The 27,801-nt window shown below is 39.9% G+C and overlaps 2 protein-coding genes across 2 annotated transcripts in view; both read left to right on the top strand.

Moving 5' to 3' along the window:
- LOC106098158 (NLR family CARD domain-containing protein 3) overlaps positions 1–26,828 on the top strand; it is a 29,556-nt gene extending 2,728 nt beyond the window's left edge. Inside the window, exons 3-11 of the mRNA XM_025902890.1 lie at positions 9,037–9,092; positions 9,410–9,694; positions 11,484–13,275; positions 15,854–16,027; positions 16,312–16,398; positions 16,549–16,722; positions 22,957–23,130; positions 23,635–23,681; positions 24,081–26,828. Of these exons, the coding sequence (XP_025758675.1) occupies positions 9,041–9,092; positions 9,410–9,694; positions 11,484–13,275; positions 15,854–16,027; positions 16,312–16,398; positions 16,549–16,722; positions 22,957–23,130; positions 23,635–23,681; positions 24,081–24,130 (2,835 nt within the window). The 5' untranslated portion in view covers positions 9,037–9,040 and the 3' untranslated portion in view covers positions 24,131–26,828. The remainder of the gene's footprint in view (positions 1–9,036; positions 9,093–9,409; positions 9,695–11,483; positions 13,276–15,853; positions 16,028–16,311; positions 16,399–16,548; positions 16,723–22,956; positions 23,131–23,634; positions 23,682–24,080) is intronic.
- Positions 24,232–26,893, top strand: LOC112843813 (stonustoxin subunit beta). Its single transcript, XM_025902900.1, has 2 exons — positions 24,232–24,583; positions 25,856–26,893. Exons 1-2 carry the CDS (start codon positions 24,268–24,270, stop codon positions 26,398–26,400), a joined length of 861 nt encoding a protein of 286 aa, XP_025758685.1. The 5' UTR covers positions 24,232–24,267; the 3' UTR covers positions 26,401–26,893.
- Positions 26,894–27,801: the final 908 nt, after the last annotated feature.

Below are 27,801 nucleotides of genomic sequence, written 5' to 3'. Positions count from 1 at the left end.
TTTTTAATGGACAGGGTGGTAAAAACTCTCTCATGATGTCATTTTTAGGGGTGCAACGATACACAAAATTCACGGTTCGGTTCGGTTCGATACTTTGGTGTCACGGTTCGATATTTTTTCGATACAAAAAAATGTTCATGCTTCTTTAATTTGTCATTTATTAAAATTATAAATATATATTTTAACTTTAAAGTACAGTTTTTAAATGTAATGTTGCTGAAACAACAAAGTAATAAAAAAATAAATCTGATGGAGAAATCCCTCATCTTTGGAAAAGAGTTTATTACAGAAAAATGGCTCTTTCCAAAATAAAAGCTATACTATACCCTTCTTCTGGGCTATATTCTCAGCAGCATGTTAAACATATCAGGTCCCCATAAGGAGAATCATGTGCTAACAGCTGTCTAAATGACTCGGGTAAAGTTTGTAGCATGCGTACTTGTTGTTTTTGTCTGCTTCCAATTGTCTTTGCACTAGGATGATGTCGGCGTAAATGTGCAGTCATATTCATTGTGTTCCCACGAGTGCTGTCAGCATTAATCTGAAATGACGTTAACGCCACAACACAGCGAATCTCCCTTAACGAGCTACCGCGGATCGACCCGTGCTTGGGGCTGGACGGAGTCAACACTTTAACGAGCTAACTGCGCTAACGCAGTAGTTCCCACCCATGTAATTGAGCATTGCGTGGCACATCCGACATACTGTTTTACTTTTGTCCATGACGCTTACCTTCAGGGTCATGCTTCACATGAAGACCAAAATAGTTCCAAAAGCCAGATCTGAATGCGGGCGGGGGAGGTTCAATTTGCCATGTTGCAACGAGCTTAGCTTCTGTCTTGCTAGCTTGCGCTGCGCTCAGTGGATCTGCGCTAGGCGGAGTAGTCAAACGCAGATCCACTGAGCTCTCAACACAGACAGCATCGTCAGAAGAAAAGTTGATAAAATAAATTAAAAATGTTGTATTGTTCGATACACATGCGGACCGAACCGAAAGCACTGTATCGAACGGTTCAATATCGATACGAGTATCGTTGCACCCCTAGTCATTTTATCTCTATGTGAACCAAGGGCGTAGATTTTGTTTTGGCATTGGTGGGGAAGAATGATTCAATTTTTTTCCTTTTTGTCTTTGCTTCTTGATAACAAAAGGAGAAATGTACTTGCCTAAATATGCTATTCTACATGCCTTTAAACCATTTAAAATTACAATTGATAGTTTTATATGCGAGTTATATAATGCTAAATTTTAGACTTCAGTTTACTTCACCCATATTCAATATAAATCTGGTATCATACAGAAATGAAAATGGCTTCAAATACAGCAGGGTTGCACTGGGACAAAATATGAGCCCGGGCATTTTGACTAGTGACCGGCACACCATGGTACTATAGGAAAAGTCATAAATCCTTTAAAGCCTTTATAATAGGCTTAAAACTACACCACCTTCCCTATTCTGGTATTCTAAACAGTAACACCTAATTTATAATTACATATACCTAACTAATAGGGTTGCCAACTCCCAGCAAAAAAAGATGCTTAACTAACAAAACCGATTTTAATTTAATGCACGTATAAAACAAATGCACATGAATATATTATTTTTCTCCAGTAATTAAATGGATTCAACAGAATTGCAGACTGCACAAATGGTACCTTAACAAAGTAAAGAATACTATAACTTACTGGGGTATATACTAGACTTAATATTTACTGAATACAATAATGGATTTCTATACATTTTACATCAGATGAAAACTTTGGTTGAAAGATTCAGATAATTATTTGTTAAAAGCTAGACATTTTAAATGAGAATAAGAAAGAAAAGTATTTCTTTGTGTCCCCCTTTCCCTGTTAATGACCCCCTGGCAAAACTTTGCTAGTTACAGTAATACAGTCATGACAATAAACAATATGAGTTTAAGGACTTAACAACATTACTTCAGTTACATTACACCAACATCTCTTATACATTAGCACTAAGGGAACACTGAATGACCTGGTGGTTTATGTCCATCTAAGATTACCACAAAGTAAAAGATCTCTCAGCAAAATTATGTAACATTTTAGGCACGCTATTGCCCCGATCAACTCAGTGAGCTGGGATTTTTTATTCTAAGCATAGCTGTTACACCAACAGACATTAATACTACGGGTGTCCCACACAACAACTCAATGTCCACTATGTGAAGGAGCCAAACACATGCCTTCTCCTCTCGTTAACAGAGAGAAACTGCTGGCACATTGGTTTTACATCTGTACTGTCCAGTCTCTCCTGGTGGACATGGAACACAGCAGCATTGTTTAATCTCATTTGAGTCATTGTTGACCTTAGCCATGTTTTTAATATTCTGAGAGCACTGGAGCTTCTTTCAGCCTCGATACGGGGATGACTAAAAGCAGTCTGACAATTGTCGTGATAATAAATATTAGTTAATCTATAGCACCGAATCATCAGTCAGTCACCCGTGACCTTGCCTTTTCACCTCTGTCCGAGCTACATGGCAGAGCTGCCTCCGTCACCTGATAAATAACAGTGAGACATTCCAAATACATGCAGTCACACATGCGCTTCAAATACAGTAATGAACCACCAAGTCGTTATCCAATATCACCTGTGATCTTGCATCACCATTGCTCTCTGAGCTTTGTGTTGGTTCTTCTGTCACCTGACAAATAGAACATACATGACAAGAAGAATAAAATGTGTAGCTGCTTCAGTGTTTCTGTCAATTTGTGCAGATCTTGACTCATCAGTAATGTTTGGTGAGTGCATTTTTTTTAAAACAATTTGTGCAAACTGCACTACAAGGTGGAATATATTTGCAAAATCATGACTACCTCATGATATTTTGTCTCAAAAATTAACCCTATGAATATGTCAGTACCATTACGATGAAATTATTGTGTCACCAACATTTTAACGTTAGACATATAATTTTAACAGCCCCTGTAAACTAATATCCTGACTTGCTCGAGGCTGCCGTTTTCTCTGACAGTTTCAATCAAAATTAGAAATGCTGCTCTGGGAGACTGAGAGAACTATTAGTGCTGCCTGTTGTGCAGTTAGTTTCCAAAACACGTTATTCATGGTTACATACAATGTTAGACTGATGTGGGCTAAAGCCTAGCATAGCCTGAAACGTTATTATGACGGACACATTTTATGAGTGAACTTCTCTTTAAGTGACTTACAGATTTCTTTGAAAAATACTTTCTTATATCCAGGTTCTTCCTTTTTGCTGCCATCCTCCTTTCCTCCCTGCAGGGCCTCTCAGCGCAGGCTTGCCGCTGCTAAAACTAAACAGAGCTCCCTGAAAGGCACAGCCAATCACATATGGTCATATTTGTCACATGACGTAAAACTCCAGTAGAGAACGTAATTTAACTCTTTCTGCACCGCTAGGTGAATGAGACGTTGACAGATCGGGGTTTTTTTCTTTCTACCGGGTTGTTTTTCTTTACTCGTTGAGATCAAATTATTGGTGGGGACAATTCAATAATCGCTGGATATTGGTGGGGACATGTCCCTTCCGTCCATGCCAAATCTACGCCCTTGATGTGAACCCATATTTACTATGAAAGTCGTTTAACAACTAAATTATTTCTGAGGCCACTGAGAGAAACGAGGAACTCACTGACTGTCAGCTCACCAACACACACACTTACGCTTGGTTTGTCTTCACAGTAAAAAACACACTTCCTGCTCCTGATGTTTTGCAATAGAAATCTATTTAAGAATTGACACTGTGATTTTTGCTTTCAATTTGATTTTAATTCAACACACAGGAAATGTAATTTGTAGAAACAATGTAACGCAGTGTAACAGAGCAGAAGCACTAAAATAGACTGACGGATTATTCTAATATCAAGGACAGGTATGTTCAGTTCAGTTTTACTTCCATGTAAACGGCAGCTACCTGTAGCTGTTAAGGTGGAACCTTTTCTGATATGCTACTTTAAAATCAGTGTGACAGCTCTGACCATCAGTTTGTTTGCCTGCTAATTTCAGAGGATTCAGCCTTTACAGTGCAATAAATCAAATACAAAAAATATCCTGTTAAAACTGCAACTGTAACAGTAACACGGTCATTATTTTTATTGATTAGCATTCAAATATCCCAGTGAATACAAAATAAAGATTACCACAAAGCAAGAAAGCATGAGACAAGGCTAATCAAAAGGTATTGGCTGAAGCTTATGCCTTACACTAACCCTTTTAACAAAAGATCTTTTAGCATGCAGCTCATGTACATAGGGCTCGAAACAAAGACAAACAAAATACAAAGTGGTATCATCAGCAAACAATACACATTTTAACAGTTTGGAAACACTACATGTGTCATTTATATATGATATGGATCATTTAGGGCCCAGCACAGAGCCCTGAGAACACCACAAGTTACCTTCAACTGATTAGATTTTACATTATTGATTTCAACATATTGATATCTGTCATCCAGGTAACTTTTCATCCACTTGTATGCTATGCCTCTGGAGCTGAGAAAGTACCAGAACACAAAAAGAAGAAAATACATCTTTTCAGGAGGTCAGAAGGAATCCACTTCAGTTTTCATCCACTCAAGCAAAAGTTCCAGCAAAACAAATATTTGAAAGATTAAAAATTAAAACATCAAATATATATCATAGATGACCTTGACCAGCTGTCACCTGAGGGAGAAGAGAACAGCCTGAAGTTTCTCTGGTTTATACTCCACCTTATCCTAGTCTGTGTGACATCAGAGACATAGCAAGCGCTTAGACACCACACTTCCCTTTTTTTTTTTTTTTTTACGGCTCTCTGAGCCAGTAACGGTCACATGACTGTAACAACATGAAGTTGATGAACTTAATGAAATGAGAAACTAGTTCCTCTTCTAACACAGGCAGATGTGCAAAGACACCTTTGCTCTCGGCTCTGTGGGTTTGCACATCTGGTTTAGATGAGATTTCTGTCCAACATTTTTGGACCCAAATAAAAGTTCAGATTGTACTACAACACACAACACAGAAAAATAGTACTAACCAGGTAATAGTAATAATACCAAATAGGGCTGTTCGATATAAGGATATATATTGGATGACGATATAAAAACATCTATGTTCCATTTTACGCTATCGTTTGTTTCGTGGTGTCGCAAAATAAACTGTTTATGGCATTTTTTTTATTGTTTTGATGGTCACTGTAGTGGCTATATTAATTTCCTAAAGTTCTCTCTTTCTCTTATATTTAATATAACCACACTACGGACGGACAAGCGCCTGTTTTTATGCATTGTCGTTAGCAACAACGACGGTAAAACCAATGCGTGTCTGCTTGTTTATTTTCCACATAAACCTTCACAGTAAAGCTCAGGATCCGGTTGAGACTTTTCAAAATAAACTGAATCACGTGAAAGATGCAGAGTATTTACGGATGAAAAGCAAAAAAGAGCCGTCAGGTGCTAAAAAATAAACCTTAATCAAACGTTAGAACAGGCTTTTCCCCGCAGCACGCCGTGTAATAAATACTCACAAAGAAAACGGCGGCTGTTACAACTTATGTCTAAAAATGTATCGTTTCATGCATCGGTTAAAACAGTGGACTCCAGCTACATGACGCCCAGCTGGAAACACTTCACGCAAGTCGAGCTGCCCAAGATTCACAGAAGTTGCAGAAAATGTTACATTTTTGTGATTTATATCGTTATCGGGACGATAGATGTCTTATATCGTGATATGAGATTTTAGTCATATCGCACAGCCCTAATACCAAACATGTGTTTTCAAACAACTTCAGTAAAACATCCTGTTAAAACGGTAACTGTGTTTAACAGGAACAAGGTCATTGAAATCATCACTTGGTGCTGCTGTCTCTTGTGTCTGTACAGAGTTTGAACAAGGAGGCTGAACTCTTGTTCAGTCACATGTTTCTCTGTCTCTGCTTCTGTTTCTGATTGAAGCTGCATTTGAATGAACTGGAACATCCAATTCTCCAACATGTTAACTCTGCTGATCCTAGGTGTTTAAATAACATTACTTTCTTTGACTCAGTCTGGTGTCACTTTGTTTTAGAGAGACAAAGATTTCAGATTAACTGGTGTTCCTGCTGCTCCAGCACTAAAGGACAGTGTGCTTGAGGGTCCTGCGCAGTATCTTAGCTGTTCCCAGGACTGCGCTCTTCTGGACAGAGATCTCCGATGTTGTTCCCGGGATCTGCTGGAGTCACTCGCCTAGCTTGGGAGTCACCGCACCTAGTGCTCCGATTACCATGGGGACCACCGTTACCTTCATCCTCCACATCCTCTCGAGCTCTTCTCTGAGCCCTTGGTATTTCTCCAGCTTCTCGTGTTCCTTCTTCCTGATATTGCTGTCATTCGGAACCGCTACATCTATCACTACAGCCGTCTTCTTCTGTTTGTCTACCACCACTATGTCCGGTTGGTTAGCCACCACCATTTTGTCCGTCTGCATCTGGAAGTCCCACAGGATCTTAGCTCGGTCATTCTCCATCACCCTTGGGGGCATCTCCCATTTTGACCTCGGGACTTCCAGGTTATACTCGGCACAGATGTTCCTGTACACTATGCCGGCCACTTGGTTATGGCGTTCCATGTATGCCTTGCCTGCTAGCATCTTGCACCCTGCTGTTATGTGCTGGATTGTCTCTGGGGCATCTTTACACAGCCTGCACCTGGGGTCTTGCCTGGTGTGATAGACCCCAGCCTCTATGGATCTTGTACTCAGAGCTTGTTCTTGTGCTGCCATGATTAGTGCCTCTGTGCTGTCTTTCAGTCCAGCTTTGTCCAGCCACTGGTAGGATTTCTGGATATCAGCCACCTCCTCTATCTGCCGGTGGTACATACCGTGCAGGGGCCTGTCCTTCCATGATGGTTCCTCGCCTTCCTCCTCTTTCTTGGGTTTCTGCTGCCTGAGGTATTCACTGAGCACGCTGTCAGTTGGGGCCATCTTCGTGATGTATTCGTGGATGTTTCTTGTCTCATCCTGGACTGTGGTGCTGACACTCACCAGTCCCCGGCCCCCTTCCTTCCGCTTAGCGTACAGCCTCAGGGTGCTGGACTTGGGGTGAAACCCTCCATGCATGGTAAGGAGCTTTCTTGTCTTTATGTCAGTGGCTTCTATCTCCTCCTTTGGCCAGCCTATTACCCCAGCAGGGTACCTGATCACGGGCAGGGCGTAGGTGTTGATGGCCCGGATCTTGTTCTTACCGTTCAGCTGACTCCTCAGGACTTGCCTGACCCTCTGCAGGTACTTGGTGGTTGCAGCTTTCCTAGCGGCCTCTTCATGGTTCCCATTCGCTTGCGGGATCCCCAGGTACTTGTAACTGTCCTCTAGGTCTGCAATGTTGCCTTCTGGTAGTTCAATCCCCTCAGTTCTGACTACCTTCCCTCTCTTTGTTACCATCCGACTACACTTCTCCAGTCCGAATGACATTCCAATGTCATTGCTGTATATCCTGGTAGTGTGTATCAGTGAATCGATGTCTCGTTCACTCTTGGCATACAGCTTGATGTCATCCATGTACAGGAGGTGGCTGAAAACCGCTCCGTTCCGTAGTCGGTATCCGTAGCCAGTCTTGTTAATGATCTCACTGAGGGGGTTCAGGCCTATGCAGAACAGCAGTGGGGACAGAGCATCTCCTTGGTAGATCCCGCACTTGATGGTGACTTGTGCTATGGGCTGGGAGTTGGCCTCTAGTGTTGTACGCCACATCCCCATTGAGTTCCTGATGAAGGCTCTTAGGGTCCTGTTGATCTTGTACAATTCTAGGCATTCCAGTATCCAGCTGTGGGGCATTGAGTCATAGGCCTTCTTGTAATCAATCCAGGCAGTGCACAGGTTGGTCAGTCTGGTCTTGCAGTCTCGGCTGACTGTTCTGTCTACCAGTAGCTGGTGTTTTGCGCCTCTGGTATTCTTGCCAATCCCTTTCTGTGTCGCGCTCATGTATTGACCCATGTGCCTGTTCATCTTAGCCGATATGATGCCTGACAGGAGCTTCCATGTAGTACTGAGGCAGGTTATTGGTCGGTAGTTGGATGGGACCGGTCCCTTCTTGGGGTCCTTGGGGATCAGGACCGTCCGACCTTCGGTTAGCCATTCCGGGTGTCTCTCGTTAACTAGCAGCTGGTTCATTTGTGCTGCCAGACGCTCGTGGAGTGCAGTCAGCTTCTTCAGCCAGTAGGCGTGAACCATGTCGGGGCCTGGTGCTGTCCAACTCTTCATACTGGAGACCCTTTCTTGGATGTCTGCCACTGTGATGGTTACTGGACACTGTTCAGGGAGGTCGCTATGGTCTGCCCTCAGATCCACTAGCCACTGAGCATTGCCGTTATGGGTCGTGTCTTTCTCCCATATGCTCTTCCAGTATTGCTCAGTCTCCAGCCTTGGTGGTGCTGTTCTGTTATTGTTCCCTTGCCTGTGTGTGTGTGTATATATGTATGTATGTATATGTATATGTATATGTATGTATATGTATGTATATATGTATATATATATATATATATATATATATATATATATATATATATATATATATATATATATATATATATATATATGTATATATGTATATATATATGTATATATATATGTATATATATATGTATATATATATATATATGTATATATATATGTATATATATATGTATATATATATACGTATATATATATATATATATGTATATATATATACGTATATATATATATATATATATATATATATATACGTATATATATATATATATGTATGTATATATGTATATGTATATATATATATATATGCGCATTTGTGGTTTATAAGGTCAGATTATTTTATTATTACACTGAACTAATACCTGAAAAAATAAAAACATCACCCGTCATTTCCTTATTATCATGTGGTTACCATCACATTCACATATCACTGATGTTTTATTTCAAACAGGTCAGTTTTGGATGTATGTGGGCAAGACACTAAAACCCTAATATAAATAAATTAATGTGACACATGACTGTTCAGTTTCTTCTGTTAAATTCATCTTCCTATGTTTTCATAGAAAGATGATGAAAGAACCTGTAGAAGAACCACCAACTAAAGCAGCTTCTACAGCAGGTAGGAGACCAATGGTTTGTCTGATGAGCTGTATGGCTGTAAAGAGACGAGGTACAATCCTTTGCCTTTTTGTAACGCTTATTGGGGGAAAAAAATTGTCAGAGCACTTGCACATAGTTATCTATATACTGTCTTTAAAAATGGTCATGAATTCAAATCTGTTGCAACATGTCTTAATCTTTCTTTGGCACATTTTCATAACATGACAACTGTCAGTCTAAGGGGCATGGAAAACAAAACAGCTTTACTCAAAATGATCCCTGTGGCATCAATGTTTGAGGGGGATACATGTTTATGTCTCTTCCTTCTTCTTGTAGAAGAGGAGCTTGCCAGGGTGCGGTCAGCTTTTGTTTGGAGGGTGTCAACAGAAATCCTTAAACAGCTCCTTGAGGCCCTTGTAAGTGACGGTGTCTTAAATGAATTGGAGAAAGAATCAATACTGGAAGGGAACCCAGTCAGAGCAGATAAGGCACGTTGCTTCATTGATACAGTGAGGAAGAAAGGGGACAAAGCCAGCAGGATAATGGTCAGACATCTTCAGACTATAGATCTCTCCCTTTTCTCTCAGCTGCGTTTATACTCTGATCCATCTGCTCAAAAAGGTGAGTCCACTTTTCTCTGTAGTTTGTTGAGATGTGAAGTGTAAAACCTCAGAATTTAATATAACGAAAAGCAGAAAGCGGGAACTTCATTCCACAACATACATTTGGATTTATTAAAGGGCTGCTCACAATGGAAAAAAAAAAAAAAAAACCCTTTCCCAAACGGCCATGAAGGATTGAAGATCGTTAGATGTATTGGTAGCAGAATAAACCCTGCAATTACCTCTTAAATCCTTGCCTGCAAGACCACTCTGACCACAATCATCACATGTACAAACTACAAACATGTACAAAAGAATAAAAAAATCTCTTAGAGACATGCTGAAAACAACTCCCTGAAAAGTAATGAGGTGGAATAAGAAGTATGTTGTACTAACCAAGGGCTTTAAGTGTGTTGTACTTATAGAGAATAGTAAACTAAAGTATTACACTTGAGAGAAATTATATCACATAAACGTTTAACTTAAAATAGACTGCTCAGAATTATTTTTTTAACATTGATTTTTTTCTTAGCTCTATTTATGTGAACAGTAATCTTATTTAGTTGTTAAAACTGTGAAAACTGATTGCCTTGAGTGCTTCAGAAGCCCATAAAGGAAAAATATTCCAGTCTTCTAAGAGTCACAGTGTGCATAATCCATTTTCGAGTTTACGGCAGGAATTTAATGTGAAATATTGAATTCCCCTCAGACGTTTATTTGAAACAGTGTAGGTAGCAGTTGAAAGACAGCATGAAAGTTCAGTGGGATTTTTAGTGACAAAATTTGGAGAAGTCCAGAGTTGAAAACCTGTTTAGTTTGTAAATGTTCCCATTGGTTACACAAGCCACAAAGCCATTTTTTTTTTTTTTTTTTTTTTTTTTTTTTTTTACATATGTAGGTTTAAAAACCTTTAGTGTGACTGTGCAGAAGTTCCATTTATTAAAATTATAACAGAACAGGAGCTTCTTTGGTTTGGTGATGATTTGTTGTATCTCAAGCTGAGCATCACTCAGTGAATGAAGACAGATGTATTTTCATGACATCAACATTGAAGAAGCACAAATAACACAACAATCCAAACAAGAGGAAAAGTAATTTAAGTAACTCTTTGAGACCATTCGTTAAAATGTCAGTGGAAGTACACACTTGATCAAAAAGGAAGAGGAAAAGTGATATCTTTGCCCGTCCTTCATCACAGTTTAAAACCTGTTTAAAACCAAACACAAAGATGGTAAATGTTGGTATGAGTGATCAGTTGTCACCATGCTCTTGCCCTGTGTACAATCACTAAAAGACACAGATTTGATAATATAATAAAATGATCTAAAACTTGTTAAAGGGAATGCTGGTAAATATATGATTGTTATGTGATGGCTAATATCCATCTGCGTATGTCCAAGAAGATAGACTAAATCATTCACTGTTGAATATAAATAACGTCAGCAGCTGTTTGCTTCTCTCCCACTTCCTCATCATGCTGGTAACAGGCAAAATACTACCTGCTGTCTATCCTCCAGGCAGATACCCTGAAGTGAAAAAAACTACAAGAAATATGAATAAACATTAGAATGTAAACAGTGTCCGGCATCCAAGCTTTTTGGTTTAGTCCTAATGTAACGGAAACAATTTTCTCTTCACTTTAATAGCAGGATGGTGCACTTATTATTAATAACATTTCTTCAGTATTGTAATTTGAGATCTAAGTACATTTGAAGAAAAAATATGTAAAAATGCAAAAAAAAAAAAAAAAGACAAAGAAATAAACAGACTGGTTTTTTTTTTCTTGTTATTTTTAATGATTTATTTAGAGGCTCTTCAAAGTTGTCAGCCTCTGCTTAAATCTAAGTTGAAGAAGAAGTTCCAGTGTGTGTTTGAGGGGATTGCTAAAGCAGGAAACCCAACCCTTCTGAATAAGATCTACACAAAGCTCTACATCACAGAGGGAGGGACTGCAGAGATCAATGATGAACATGAGGTCAGACAGATTGAAACTGCATCCAGGAAATCAGATAGACCAGAAACCAGAGTCAGACAAGAAGACATGTTTAAAGATTCACCTGGAAGAGATGAACCAATCAGAACAGTGCTGACAAATGGAGTGGCTGGCATTGGGAAAACAGTTTTAACTCAGAAGTTCACTCTGGACTGGGCTGAAGACAAAGCCAACCAGGACATCCAGTTCATATTTCCATTTACTTTCAGAGAGCTGAATGTGCTGAAAGAGGAAAAGTTCAGCTTGGTGGAACTTGTTCATCACTTCTTTACTGAAACCAAAGAAGGAGGAATCAGCAGCATTGAAGACTTCCAGGTTGTGTTCATCTTTGATGGTCTGGATGAGTGTCGACTTCCTCTGGACTTCCACAAAACTACAATCCTAACTGACCCTAGAAAGTCCACCTCAGTGGATGTGCTGCTAATAAATCTCATCAGGGGGAACCTGCTTCCCTCTGCTCGCCTCTGGATAACCACACGACCTGCAGCAGCCAATCAAATCCCTCCTGACTGTGTTTCCATGGTAACAGAGGTCAGAGGATTCACTGACCTGCAGAAGGAGTACTACTTCAGGAAGAGATTCAGAGATGAGGAGCAGGCCAGCAGGCTCATCTCCCACATCAAGACATCACGAAGCCTCCACATCATGTGCCACATCCCAGTCTTCTGCTGGATCACTGCTACAGTTCTGGAGGATGTGCTGAAAACCAGAACGGGAGGACAGCTGCCCAAGACCCTGACTGAGATGTACATCCACTTCCTGGTGGTTCAGGCCAAAGTGAAGAAGGTCAAGTATGATGAAGGAGCTGAGACAGATCCACACTGGAGTCCAGAGAGCAGGAAGATGATTGATTCTCTGGGAAAACTGGCTTTTGATCAGCTGCAGAAAGGAAACCTGATCTTCTATGAATCAGACCTGGCAGAGTGTGGCATCGATATCAGAGCAGCCTCAGTGTACTCAGGAGTGTTCACACAGATCTTTAAAGAGGAGAGTGGACTGTACCAGGACAAGGTGTTCTGCTTCATCCACCTGAGTGTTCAGGAGTTTCTGGCTGCTCTTCATGTCCATCTGACCTTCATCAACTCTGGACTCAATCTGCTGAAAGAACAAACAACCTCCCAGAAGTCTGAAACGGGACAATCTACATTTAAGCACTTCCACCAGAGTGCTGTGGACAAAGCCTTACAGAGTCCAAATGGACACCTGGACTTGTTCCTCCGCTTCCTCCTGGGTCTTTCACTAGAGAACAGTCAGATTCTCCTACGAGGAATGCTCACACAGACAGGAAGAAACTTACAGAGCAGTCAGGAAACAGTCCAGTACATCAAGAAGAAGCTCAGTGAGAATCTATCTGCAGAGAAAAGCATCAATCTGTTCCACTGTCTGAATGAACTGAATGACAGTTCTTTAGTGGAGGAGATCCAACAGTGTCTGACTTCAGGAAGTCTCTCCACGGAAAAACTTTCTCCTGCTCAGTGGTCAGCTCTGGTCTTCATTTTACTGTCATCAGAAAAAGATCTGGATGTGTTTGACCTGAAGAATTACTCTGCTTCAGAGGAAGCTTTTCTAAAACTCCTACCGGTGATCAAAGCCTCCAACAAAGCTTTGTAAGTAAAAATGTACTCATCCCTTTATTTTTGAAATGTTGATTCTACTTAACAAAAAAACAATCAAGTGAGCAATTAACAAATATAAACATTGTGATGGGTGCTGATCCATTAAAAAACCTTAAAAATTGAAATGAATGATCATCTGCAAGCATATGATCCTTTTAAGTTGTCAGAGCAGCAGAAATTATCAGCATTTCTGAGACATCTGTGGGTTTATCACTTATCAAAGTACCTTCCAGAACTTTTTTCTTTGTACCAAAAGCTCATGGACCAGTCCAGTGTTCTGTTACTGTTTACTCTTCAGTTATCATTCATTTCATCTCTGGTGTTCTAAAGTAATTTCTCTGCATTAGTGCACTGCTCAGTTCAATATGGGAGTTCACTTTTTTCTATATTATTATTCTTTATTGCGCTGGTTTCCAAACTAGGGTACACCTACCCTCGGGGGTATGGGAGAGGCTGTAGGTGATACGTGGGACGGGGTAATTACCAATTCAAAACACCTAAATTTGCACTAATACAGTTTAATGTGGCTATTACATACATGTGTATATACCACCCTCTGGTGTTTAGCAAAACAATTACACTGACAAAATACATGGGTGCGACTTCCCCAATTGACTGACGCCTGACTGTTGAAGTTGTACTGTTGAAGAAATGGACAAATGGTTAACCAGAAAAAAATGCTCTGCCACCGAAACAGTGGCCACTACCACCAGTCAGCTCATATCTGAAGATGCATTTGCCAGTGACCGTGCAGGTGATTGTTCAACAATGTGTTCGTTAGATTGGGATGCCAGCACAGATGTATCTGTGGTTACTAGCCAAGTAGCTAGCATAGATGGAGACAGTCATGTGGAAAGTAATGAAGGGTCTGATGTGGAGCCTCAAAGTGGGAGAAAGCACGTCGCCTCTGACTGTAACACAAAGAAGCGCAAATATGATGACAATTATAATTCACTGGTGTTCACATGTATAAATACTGGTGATTTTCCCAGCCATAATGTGATAATTGTGCAAGTATTGTTTCACAACTCAACGAAACCTTCAGTATTGCGCAGACATTTAGAGACAAATAATCCCCATTTGAAAGATAAACCATGAGAATATTTGGAGTGACAGCTAAAATCACTTTCAACAAGTAAAAGCTGTATTCGAGATCCAGATCCTATGAATAAAAACAGACCACAAGCATCTTACATGGTCAGTTTTAGAGTGGCTAAAAACAACAAACCCCACACTATTGTGGAGGACTGCATTCTCCCTGCTGCTTTAGATATGGTAGTGAGAATGTTGGGGGGAAAAGGCAAAAAAGACAATACAGTCCATTCCATCATCAAACAATGCGGTCTCATTAATGTAACATCAGAAAATGTTTTACAGCAGCTACTTCAGCATGTACGCCACAGTGAATTTTACGCAATATAACTGAATGAGTCCACGGATGTGGCTGGCCTGGCGGATCTCCTTGTATATTTGCGCAACATTCATGAAGGAACCGTCAAGGAGAACACGCTGTTCTGTAAACCACTCGAAGAAAGGACAACTGCAGTGGATATTTTTCAAAAGTTGGACACATTCATGATCACACATGGACTCGTGTGGGACAGATGTGTTGGCATCTGCACTGATGGTGCACGGGCCATGACTGGGAGACACAGAGGTGTGGTTTGCGTGTGCAAGCAGTAGCGCCAGATTCCTCTTGGGTACACTGCAGCATCCAGAGAGGCTCTTGCTGCAAAGGGAATACCTGTCCGTCTGAAACATGTCTTGGACACCACTGTAAAAATTGTTAACTTTTTGAACTCCCACTTATTTGCTGCATTGTGCAATGAGATGGGCAGCAAGCCTGAGACTTTATTACTCCACACAGAGGTTTGCTTGCTCTCAAGAGGGAAAGTGCTGACCTGTTTCTTTGAGCTGAGGGAAGAACGTAAGGTTTTCTTCAGTAACCATCCCTTTGACCTGTCTGAACATTTGCATGATGTAGAGTACCTTATGTGCCTGGCTCATCTGTGTGATATATTTTCCTGTCTGAACGAACTCACTCTCGGATTACAACGCATTTCTACAACCATATTCATTGTTTACGATAAAGTTGTGGCCATGATAAAGAAGTTAAACCTTTGGAAGAACTGCATGGTCAAAAACAACACAGAAGCACACATTATCAAACAGTGTAAAGCATGACTGTAACATGCACCTTCAGGAGCTGTCGGCGCAGTTATGCTGATACTTCTCATAGATGGGCGGGTTAAATGATTGGATACTTCACCCATTCACCTCCGTGCCTACTTCGTCATCAGTGTCTGAGCAGGAGAGCCTAATTCAGATCACCACAGATGGATCTCCTAAAAGATCCTGCGCACTGAACAGCCTGTAACTTATTTATATGCAAATACAGAAGTGTAATTAGGATTTTAAGGAAATTTAAATAGTTTCCTTCATTTTATGACTGAAGAGATTTCTAGTTAACGATAACTTCTAGTGGACTCCAATATATTAGTTTTTATTGTCTAGGTTGAACAAATGCCATAAATATAATCTTTCTGTATTTTTTCTTATTTTTTTGTAGGCTGAGCATCTGTGAACTTTCAGAGAGAAGCTGTAGAGCTCTGTCCTCAGTTCTCACCTCCCAGTCCTCAAGCCTGAGAGAGCTGGACCTGAGTAACAATAGCTTGGAGGATTCCGGAGTGAAGCTTCTGTCTGAAGCAATGGAGAGTCCACATTGTAAACTGAGAACTCTGAGGTCAGATCAAGTATATTCATTGTTTTTCTTTTGGTCTTTTTTTTCAGCTGACAAAATTAAACCGTTAAAGATTTAGCCCATAAATGTCCGCTTTATCAATTGTTGTTTTTAAATTAGTTTTAAGTGAAACTGTCACATTTTTAACCTGTTTAACCTCAGATGATAAGGATTCTTTAAAACACATTGCAAGTAAATAGTGCTAAATGTAGTAGTAAGTAGCTCCTTACTGAACCCTGATTACAGTTTAACGAGTGTTGTTTCATTGTTCATGTTTTAATTTTCAGACTGAGTCTTTTTAACCTCTCATTGAGAAGCTCTGACAGTCTTTCTGCTGGACTGCAAAATCTGAACTGCAAGCTGACTAGTCTGAGGTCAGATCAAGAGATATTTTGTTTCTGAAAATTAACCAATTAAAGTCCATCCATTTGTTGTTGCATCTTATGAGGTTTCCTGAAGTATTACTGAAAAAAATGTGATTAAATATATGAAACATATTATTTGTGTTCTTGATTAATTTTCAGACTGAGCGCCTGTAACCTCTCAGAGAGAAGCTATGAAGCTCTGTCCTCGTTTCTTAGCTCCCGGTCCTCTAGTCTGAGAGAGCTGGACCTGAGTAACAACAACGTGCATGATTCAGGCGTGAAGCTTCTGTCTGGCGCAGTGGAGACTCCACAATGTAGACTTAAAACTCTCAGGTCAGGATTCAAAAATGTCCATACACTGTCATTTAAAATCTATATTGTTGCACAAACAGCTAAGCTTAGCAATTGTTAAGTGACCTTTTATTTACCTTTGAGTGGATGATTCTACTCTGAAAAACAGTCATAACATTTTTTATAGTCACGTTTTGTTTTTGTTATTGTTTCCTTTTTAGAAAATTACTTTATGAACTGATAAACTTACATATATAGAGAGATTTTGTGTCTATGACATACCAATATCCTTTCATGCTAGTAGGACAAAAACTTCCAAATGACATATTTAAGCTTCTTATGGACATTAATGATATAGAATATTGGGAAACATTATAGAAATGTCTTCACAGAAATAATCAGTATAGGAGGTTATCGGTGATATTTATTCACTGTTTAATTTGAATTTACACAACATAATGTTAAATTTCTTAAAATTGAGATTTTTATTCTTTCTTAAAAACAGAAGTCTTTATTTCAGAGGCACTTTGTCCACTAAACTTAAAATCCCAATTTCTGACAGTATTCTGAAGGTTCTTGCAGTATTGATTGTTCATTACACAATTATTAGCAACATATTCCTAAATATTTGCTCGGATTTACTGTTTTTGTCAAAACCCCCCCACAAAAAAACAAGAATTTTGAGCCTGACTTCATCATAGGAGGAAGAAAGGACATCTGGGTGAACTTCAGTGACTCAAAAAAGCAGAGAGAGAGAGAGAGAGAGAGAATTATCTAAAAAAAAAAAAAAACACCCATGGTTTGAAGGAGAAAATAAATCCTGCCCAAATATCAGTTCTAAGTCATATTAATGCAGAAAGTATATTTTCTTTAGAAAGTAGGAAAAAACCTAAATATAATAAAGTCACTTAATTGTTATTCTAACCTTTCCCCTGCATTGTGTGCAATGAAAAACTGATGGAATGTTTCATAAGACTGTAACCCATTTATTACAGGTGACCTATTTGTTAACAGTTCTCTCAAACTTTTTTTTCACTTTCTTTTCCCCCCCACTAACACTTTTGGTGTAAATACTTCATAAAGGGGAGAAAACAGTGTAATAAAAACCTCAGATTGTCTAAGACATGGCATCCACAGAAGTAGAAGGAAAGTTTCTTCATCCTGTGTTAGCAACCTCAGAACTTAGGACATGTTTGTTCAGTTTAAAAAAAAAAAAAAAAAAAGGTATTGGTCAGTATGAAATACCCATGTGATTGCCTGTAATAGGACACATTTGAGCTTGGTTGGGTTATTTTTGGGGGGGGGTTTGGGATTATTATTTTCAATTAATTAAAAATAAGACTCATGGTAGGCATTACTGAAGCAGTTCCGACCCTGGGTTTGACTTCCCCAAAACACCAGACCAGCTCTTGCTCCTCCCACAAAACAGCTTTAAATCTGTGTGGTTACCACAATAAATGTAGTAGTCTTCCCCAAGTATATTTCATTTTATATACAATGCAGTGCCTCTTCATTCTTCATATATCCATGCTGGACATTTTGATAGACTTGGTCTCAGATTTTTTGTAGTTTATTGCTCTTGTTTAAGGTCAGAAGTCCTTGTACATGTAGCAACCCACTCGTTATACTGAGTCTAACCCCACTTACCTCAGTTTCGACCTCCTAGTTGGGGTGTTGGGTTCTTTATAGCACAGATACCACAAATGGTTCTCGTATGGACAGGAATCAGGGATACTAACAGTAAATCCCTTGCCTGTATAAACATTAAAGAAAGAATTGACCCCAGACCACTCTTTAGGACAGAAACTGAACATTTACTGAACATAAGGGTAGGACAGACAATGTACAAAAACACATGTTGGTTTTTTTTTTGTTTTTTTTTTTGTTTTTTTTAACTCAAATGATATTACAGTTCCTTCAGTAAATGAAATATACTCTTTGAATACCCTTTGAAATGATACTAAGTCTTAGTGGTTAACTCACTGATACCTTATCAGAAATACACTATGTAAATATACTAAATGCGTTATACTCACATATAGGCCCCCAGCACACTGACATTCACACTCATTACAGGCCAGTTTGTCAGCTGGAAAACACAGACGGAAACACAGGTGTTATCTAAGTACTCAAGTATGCAAGTCTGTACTTGTGTTCTTGCTAGTCTGTACTTTGTAAAATTAGACGGAAGTCCAGACTTCCCCAGAACGCAGTGCAATCATTCTACAATTGGAACGGCAGTGTAGTTGGTGATACCACAGCTTCAGAGTTTTTACTGCCATCTCCCGTCAATTTAACTGTGATTAATATTTGGAATGGAAATCACACATGATGTAAAAAATTGCCACCTAGCAATTTTTAGTAGATTTCTTTAAGAAAAAAAAGAGTTTAAAAAGGTATTTTAAGCAGTTTGGCAAAATTCGCCATTGCATATGATTTGTTTTATAATGTCTAATAGGCTTTATACAGTTAAGTACAATCACTACATGACAGAAAGACAAGCTTAATCTCTCTATTAAGAAAAATAGTATACATGTATGCTTGAATAAAAACAGACAGGTGAGATGTTAGAACGCTTTTATTTTTATTTTTAGTAGACAGTCAAGCGACGTCCCGGGAGTCCGCTGTTCTTGCCAGCTTTAATGAGCCTTGACCTTCCAGTCAGCCATTGAGCTGGTGGGCTAACAGACCTCTCCAAAAATATCAGAGCACTTTTGCAAATATGTGCTGTCTTGATAAATTGAGCAGATATTATAGGTTTACACAGCTACATTCTCACCTGAAAATATCTTAAAAGTTTATTTTGTGTCACAGAAACAATAATATTTAAAACTTTTTAGCTGCTTTTCTCCTCCATTGCCGTGTTTGAATTTTGGACAAAATGCATTCTGGGATATTTGGCTTCACCAAGTCCACACAAGTCACCACTGATGCATGCTCGACAGAATCGGAGGAGCGAGAACACACCCGGGAATTTTAAGCCTACTTGGCTTGATGCTTACTTTGAATTGGAACAGTACTTGGTCTGTGAATGATGACATATCACAAGTCCACGACAACGCAAGTACACACAAATACGCATATTGAGAAATGACCGGGAAAGTAACACCTATTTTATTGTTGCATTTAAGTCCATGGGAATTATAAGTACTTACTGCAGAATTCCTATCCGGGCTACATCCAGTACATACACTTCTTTAAAAGCTCTCCACAGTAGTGCAAGGCAAAGCACGCAAACAGCAGGGTAGTCAGGGTACTCTCTCAACTAATCAGATAGCCCCTTAACCTACATCACATGGCTAATTTGCGTTCCTTTTCCTCTTTTAGCAGCACAAGGACCCAAAGACCTGACGTCTACTGAATCTTTTTATGTCTTTAATATTTCAACAAACAAAAGCAGGAAAATGCAAAATAAAAAATAAAATAAAAATACGTACTGAACAAATCAATAGGATAATACATAATAGTATTTGTTCATAAATAATCTGTATTCATATGTATCATGTTGAAAACAATTTTGATATTTTTAAGCAATATTATACTTATTTTAGGCCTTATTTACGCAATGCTATTAAGTAAGTGGGCTCTGGGTTCTTTTTTCAGTGTACTTTCGTACTATATAATTTAACTTACTTTTAATTTACTTGTCTGATTTGTAAAAGTAGTATTACCCACGAAAATGAACAGTAGTGACTAACAGTGCAGTAAATTACACCATACACAATGTAAAGTAGATCTTAGCAACAGTCCTTTAATTAGCCAAAATAATAAAATGGCATGTTTTAGTATTCGGGCTAGCCAAAAAACAGCAATATACTAACTGTACAATGAATCCCCACATACAGTATAGAGCACTGGTAATAGAAACAATTACTGCCCCAAAAAGTAAACGTAAAGCTGGCACAAATACATCCTACTTTGCAGGCCTATACTTGAGAATGTAGCAATCCAATAAGATCTCCAAACTAAAGTCTTTTCAGTAAAAGGGCAACAAATGCGTTTGCGCTGACAAACACGTCCTTCATTTCCACGGATTTGAAGGATGGGTCGGGTTCGTGGCCCAACCTATTTCAGAATTCATAGCACGGTTCAGCCAATTCCAGTTTCCGAATATGGTGTCAGCTACTTAGCTATATTATTACTCTTTCTGGGTCACAAAATAAACTTTTAAGATATTTTCAGATGAGAATATCCATCCATCCATCCATTCATCCATCCATTTTCTTCCGCTTATCCCGGGCCGGGTTGTGGGGGCAGCAGCCCAAGCAGAGAAGCCCAGAACTCCCTCTCACCAGCCACCTCCTCTAGCTTGTGCGGAGGAGGTGGCCATGCCCAGAACACCTCACCCAGGAGGCATCCTTGTCACATGCCCAAACCACCTCAACTGGCTCCTTTCAATGTGAAGGAGCAGCGGCTCTACTGATCCTGGTCCTGCTTTTTCTCCATTGGAGAGCCCCTCCTGATTGGCCGAACTTCTCACCCTATCTCTAAGGGAGATGCCAGCTAACCTTCGGAGGAAGCCCATTTCCGCCGCTTGCATCCGCGATCTTGTTCTTTCGGTCGCTACCCACAGCTCATAACCATAGGTGAGGGTAGGGATGTAGATCAACCGATAAATTGAGAACTTCGCTTTTACACTCAGCTCTCTCTTCACCACAACAGACCGGTGCAGCGTTTGAACCACTGCGGCCGCAGCACTAATCTGTCTGTCGATTTCCCGCTCCTTTCTCCCATCACTCATAAACAAGACCCCAAGATACTTGAACTCCTCCACTTGGGGCAGGAACTTGTCCCTGACCCGGGTCGGGCACTCCACTTGGTCCTCAGCCGAAAGATGAGAATGTAGCTGTGTAAACATCAAATATCTGTTCGATTTATCAAGACATCACATATTGGCAAAACTGCTCTGATGTTTTCGGAGACACCTGTTACTCACCAGCTCGATAGCTGATCGGGAGGTCAAGGCCCACTAGAGCCGGTGAGAAAATCGGCGTTTTCAGACCTGCCACGGTCTTTTGCTTCTTAGGTTAAAGATGACATATAAATCACTTAGATAACTTAAAAATGTTGCTTGGCTTTTGGCTTATATTAAACAATGCACATATGTTTTTAATCATTTTACATGAATTTTGACTTTTTAATAAAATAAAGAAATTGACTAAATTAATTTATCTCTTTGCTATTCATAATCTTAGACATTACTTATTTTTTACTATTTATGCATTTTTAAAATCTGGGTTATGTTATTAATTGTGTATATTCCCTGCACTTGTTATAGATGTTCACATGACCTATAGAAAATAGCCAAGTCCAAATTTCAAAAGGTGAATGTCATATTGACCTTCAGGTTGGGTCGTGGTTGGAAGTCCAAATTGTGGACCTAGTTCGGATGTCGTATAATGTCCAGAATGGACCCAATGGGATCTGCATGTCTGTCCAGTGTTTAGTGGGTTATAATAACTAATAAGAAGAAAGAAGAAAGGTTTTATTATATTGATTTGAAAATACTTTCGATTTTGTTTTGGAATTTTCACTAAAATATCAAATATAGATATAGATATAGATATAGATATATATATATAATATATATATAATATATATATATATACATAATATATATAATATATATATATATATATATATAGATAGATAGATAGATATAGAGAGAGATAGATAGATAGATAGATATAGAGAGATAGATAGATAGATAGATATAGAGAGATAGATAGATAGATAGATATAGAGAGAGATATATATATATATATATATATAGAGAGATATATATATATAGATGGGTGGTTTCTTTGTCGGTTGCAGTTGCCCCTGCAACTGAGATGACTGACCTTGCCGACCATACATACAATACACAAACTTCATGTTGGGGAGACAGGAATGTGTAACACAAAAGGCCAGATCAGGAGAAAAATGAATTTCTGCTCCAACTGATCCCCAAAGGAGTTGGCATGAGGAGAAGACAAAAAACTTCAGCACATAAAGAGCACAAATATCATCACACCATAACACCATAAAAACACAAGACAAGCAACATGGGGGAGTATGCCAATGTGCACAGCTGCAGCTTGGACGCAGCTTTCTCGCTAATATTGTAGTGTGTTGCCTTACTCTGTTGACAACTTGAGCTGACTATTGTTGTCCATTGGGAATTGTCTCTTATAAATAAAGTTAAATGAAATTGAATGGATGGAAATTGAAAGATGTTATTGTATCTGACAAACACAAAATCATAGCTCACAGATGGAGTTTGTGTGTTTTCAGTCTGTCAGGCTGTTTGGTCACAGCAGACGGCTGTACTTTTCTGGCCTCAGCTCTGAGCTCCAACCCCTCCCATCTGAAAGAGCTAGACCTGAGCTACAATCATCCAGGAGACTCAGGAATAAAGCTGCTGTCGTCTGGACTGAAGAATCCACGCTGGAGACTCAAGACTCTCAGGTATAGGGAAGAGTGTCTGATAGAACAGGAAGAGAGTACTTGAACATATTTATTGTGGATCGGCTGTGAATGTAGAGAACAGTTAACAAAAAGCCTACGCGTAAGCTGAGAATGATTTTTGTTGAACAGAATGTGCTTTGCTGCTAATCATCCACAGCAGTTCACTTAGCATAGTGTTGTTAGCTACTGTGCTGTTAAATCTTTCTATATATAAATAAAATATTCAAGGATCAGTGTTTGCTGCCTTCTTCACATATTTAGGTTTGTATTACCACAGTCAGAGATGGTGCTGTTGTTCATTTTATTATTTTTAACATTGTAGCCAACAACAGTCGCAATTTAATTTTTATTGTTATATTTTGATGGAATAGAATATATATTTGAAAATGAATGATTTTCTAATTCTCTGTTTGTCTTCACTAAGTTGTCAGTAATCAGACAATAACTCAGACCGGAAGTAATCTTAATGACAAATGATTTTTCCCCTCCCCCTCCTCCTTCCAGGGTGGAGCCTGCTGGAGTCCGATGGTTAAAACCAGGTCTGAGGAAGTGTAAGTGTGTTTTTAATGTGATTTATAAAAAACAAAGCAGCACACATCCAACCATCTTTTGTCAGGGTGCCTGGGTTGTTGACCCAGTGTTTTCAGTTAAGCTTTGTCACCATTGAGTTTTCTATTCCCGTTTCCTGTTTTACTGTCTTAGTTATCTTTCTGTGTGCATTATGTTCTGTTCCACTTCCTATGTATTGTTAGTTAGATTAAGTTCAGCTGTGTACTCACCTGTTTCTTATCATCCTCATTATCCAGTGTATTTAATCCGTCAGTTCTCCTCAGTTCCCTGTCTTGTCACAGTCTAATCCATGTGTGTGTTACCCAGTTCAGTTTAAGTCAGCTTATGTTCTGTCCATCCATTCCTTACAATACGCACCATCTACATCCTCAATCTGCCAGCGAGTCCTGCATTTAGGTCCCCTCTTCTCTCTCACCACACCACACCATGATGCTGACAGAATGACGAGACTCGTGCTGCGAAGACACGATATGAACGCAGTGGACCTCGAATTATACCAGTCACAGCAGGCCGCTTTCTTCTTTCTGGAAAGAAAGCTGGAGGTTAATCTGTCGCTTATGCTCCAACATGAGCATGTCTTTGAGGGGACTCATCTGGCTCTGGAGAGTCCTTGAAGGCACTGCAGTCCTCCACCTGCTGCCTCGCCTGCACGCAAGCCTTAGTCATGGGGAATGGGCGTCAGCCGCTGACCTCCGGCTGCTCGGTCCTCATGCGTCCACCTACTGCCTCACTCACCAGCACTCCCACCTTGTCGTGGCAAAGCAGCTCCGCCTCCCATCTCATCCTGATGGAGGTTACATCATTCAGCAGGTCTGCTGTTTCTGTCAAGAGGAGGCAAAGCTCCCGCTGCTGCCGCTGCTCTCGCAAGCAGCAATATCTGGTGGTGAGTGAGTCAGACATTTTTCCTCGTTTTCACCATGAGCCAAAGACTCCTCCTCACCATAGACCAAATACCGTTTATTCTACTAAAAAAGCCAGTGATTGGTTATTGTCAACCTGTGGTGGACTGTCAAAAAATTTTTAATTACCACCCTGCACCCATAAAACTGTTTTGCCCTTTTAGGCTTCACAAAGGACATTCTTAAGTCCAGATCTGATCACTTCTCTCATCCTGTCTCCATGCCAAGACCTGTCTCCCAGCCCCAAGACCTGTCTCTCAGCCTGCTCCTGTTCACAGTGCCGTTAGGGCCCAGCCAGTCCCTGTACCACTCCCCGGGCAGATAGCGCTCAGCATTTCCCCACACCCTTGCCAGTTCCTCGGGTAGGGGCAACTGACGTCCAGCTGTCACCCATGCCTGCTCCCAGGGCAAGGACAGCTGAGACCCAGTCCACTCCAGCACCCATACCTGTTCCCCGGGCTTGGGTGACTGATGTCCAGCCAGCTCCTGCACCTGTCCCTGCACCTAAGGTGAGGGAAGCCACTCAACCCATCCCTGCATCCATACTTGTTTCTCGAGTTGGGACGGCTAGGGTCTGGCCAATTCCTCCACCTGTTCAGGTGCCAAGTCTCCACCAGAGGTTTCCCACCTGCGGGTCCTGCTTTTTCTCCACTGGAGAGCTTTGCCAAACCATGCCACCAGCAACCTTCCCACCTGTTAAAGGTGTCCCATCACCTCTGCTGGTCCACAGTGGAGAATCATGGGTGCTGCCGTTGGCCACACGACCACCCACCTGAACTGATTTTTCTTTGGCACTGGCCACACAGTCGCCCACTCGAACTAATCCATCTTACGCACTGTCCATGCGGTCATCCACCCAAATTGAGTCATCTTAGCCACTGGCCACGCAGCCGCTCATTTATTTTAACTCATTATCCAGGATATTTAAGTCATCAGTTTTCCTCAGTTACTTGTCTTGTCCTCTAATCTGCATGTGTGTTTTCTGGTTCAGTTCAGTCCACCACTCATTCAGTTTCAGTCAGTTTATGTTCTGTCCGTCCAGTCCTTGCAATAAACACCATCCACATCCTCAATCTGGCTGCAAGTCCTGCATTTGGGTCCTCTCTTCTCTCTCACCACACCGCAACACTGACATCTTCAAACTGTCACATCACTGATTTACATCTCCGATGTCAGTAGTCATCATCAAAGTGTTAATCAATGAACAGATGATGGATCAATAACTGCAGCTGGATTGTGTTTGTTCTCTCCATCAGATTCCTGTCAACTCGCAATCGACACAAACACAGTAAATAGAAACCTCAAACTGTCTGACAACAACAGGAAGGTGACACATAATATTATGGAGGTTCAGTCATATCCTGATCATCCAGACAGATTTGATGTTTGGCCTCAGCTGCTATGTAGTAATGAAATAACTGGTCGCTGTTACTGGGAGGTCGAGTGGAAAGGAAACATTTCTATATCAGTGAGTTACAGAAGAATCGGAAGGAAAGGAAACAATGATGACTGTTGGTTTGGACTCAATGATCATTCCTGGAGTCTGCACTGCACTGATGGTGGTCCTCAGTTTGTCTGTCACAATTGCAGATCCACAACCATCCCCCCCTCCTCTTCCTACTCCTCCTCTGTCTCTAACAGAGTAGCAGTGTATGTGGACTGTCCTGCTGGCACTTTGTCCTTCTATAAAGTCTCATCTGGCACTCTGATCCGCCTCCACACCTTCAACACCACATTCACTGAACCTGTTTATCCTGGATTTTTATTGTCTTTTCATGGTGCCTCAGTGTGTCTGTGCTGAGTTGAGTGTAAAGAGTGTCCTCCTGTTAGAGAAATACTCTGACTGTTGAACAGATCAGTCTGTACATGTCTGTGTCTTTGACTCAGAAATGCATTTTAAGGTTAATGGATTCAATGAGTTGATGTTTTAAACTGTTCTAAATGATTCCTTGTAAACTTCTTCCTCTTCACTCCTTTAAAGATGAAAGCTACAATTATTCCAGGATCCATTTTTAGGAATATTTTAATATGCCTGAATAGCACTGCATATGCTGTGTTTTCACCTTAGTTTGAATAAAACATGAAAACTATCACAAAGGGCCGTGGAGTAGAATCTGGTGGATTTTGGTGATATACATTAGATTTGTTTTGATGCTAATTTTTTTTTAAAGCTGTTTCTTTGTTATGATATCAGATCTGAATTTTATAAAATGCTGCATCAAAAACAAAGACAGATGTGTTGATGTCCACAAATGACAATTACATTGCTCAGTTTGAGCTAATGTTTGATATCATTCCTTTTTTCATGACTTTTTTGATCACTATCATATTTTACTGTTTCTATGTGAATTTTAGCTTAGAGCTTATTTTTATTGTATGCATATCTCTAATGCAGCCACAGCAAAACAGCTGCCAGATGTCATGGTCCTGGGTCTGGTGACCCAGTGCTTATGTTTTGATTATTTATTAATATTTAATCTTCTTTGATTTAATGTTTTTCATAGTTTAGTCTTTTGTATTTCTAACTTCCTAAGGCTACGTCTACACTAATCCGGATAAATTTCAAAACATTTTCGTCTGAAAACACTACGCGTCCACACTAGTGTTTTTAATCATTTCCGAACAGTTGTTCGTCAACACTGAAACGCCTGAAACGCTTATGTTCCTGTTTTACGCATGCGTGAAATGTAAGATGATTTGACCTGTGTTATTTCTGCCTGCCATTTATTTACTTTCCGCTCTTTGAAACATCACAGCAAAATGTTAAGGAAAAGCACCGAGTTTTTTAAATGGACTGACAATGAGGTGGAGTTGTTGCTGCAAGTAACACAAAAGTGCAAAGTTGCAAAACCGATTGAGAATTAAAGAATTTGAAGAAAAGCTATCTGAAGCATGTACAAACTGATATTAATCTTTAATAGGGCTGTCAAAATTGAGAGCAAACAAAACAACTACTGTATAATGCCCTCTGCTATCTTAGTTTAATTAGTCACATGACTGCATCACATGACTAAAATGCGTCATCGTTTCCGAAAGCCTGCGGTTACGCTGTCCACACTGCAACGTTTTCAAATGTATCCGCTTTGGAGAAAGGTTACTTTTTGGAAAATAAAAAACTAAGGAAAAACTAAGAGTTAAATAATCCACATCAGTGCTGTTTTCAGTCACTTAATGGAAAAGGAGAATGAGGAGATTGTGCCAT

The sequence above is a fragment of the Oreochromis niloticus genome, linkage group LG23 (assembly GCF_001858045.2).
Source record: "Oreochromis niloticus isolate F11D_XX linkage group LG23, O_niloticus_UMD_NMBU, whole genome shotgun sequence".
Taxonomy (NCBI): domain Eukaryota; kingdom Metazoa; phylum Chordata; class Actinopteri; order Cichliformes; family Cichlidae; genus Oreochromis; species Oreochromis niloticus.
Note: the sequence above shows the minus strand (reverse complement) of the source record. Positions and strands in the feature narration are given on the sequence as shown.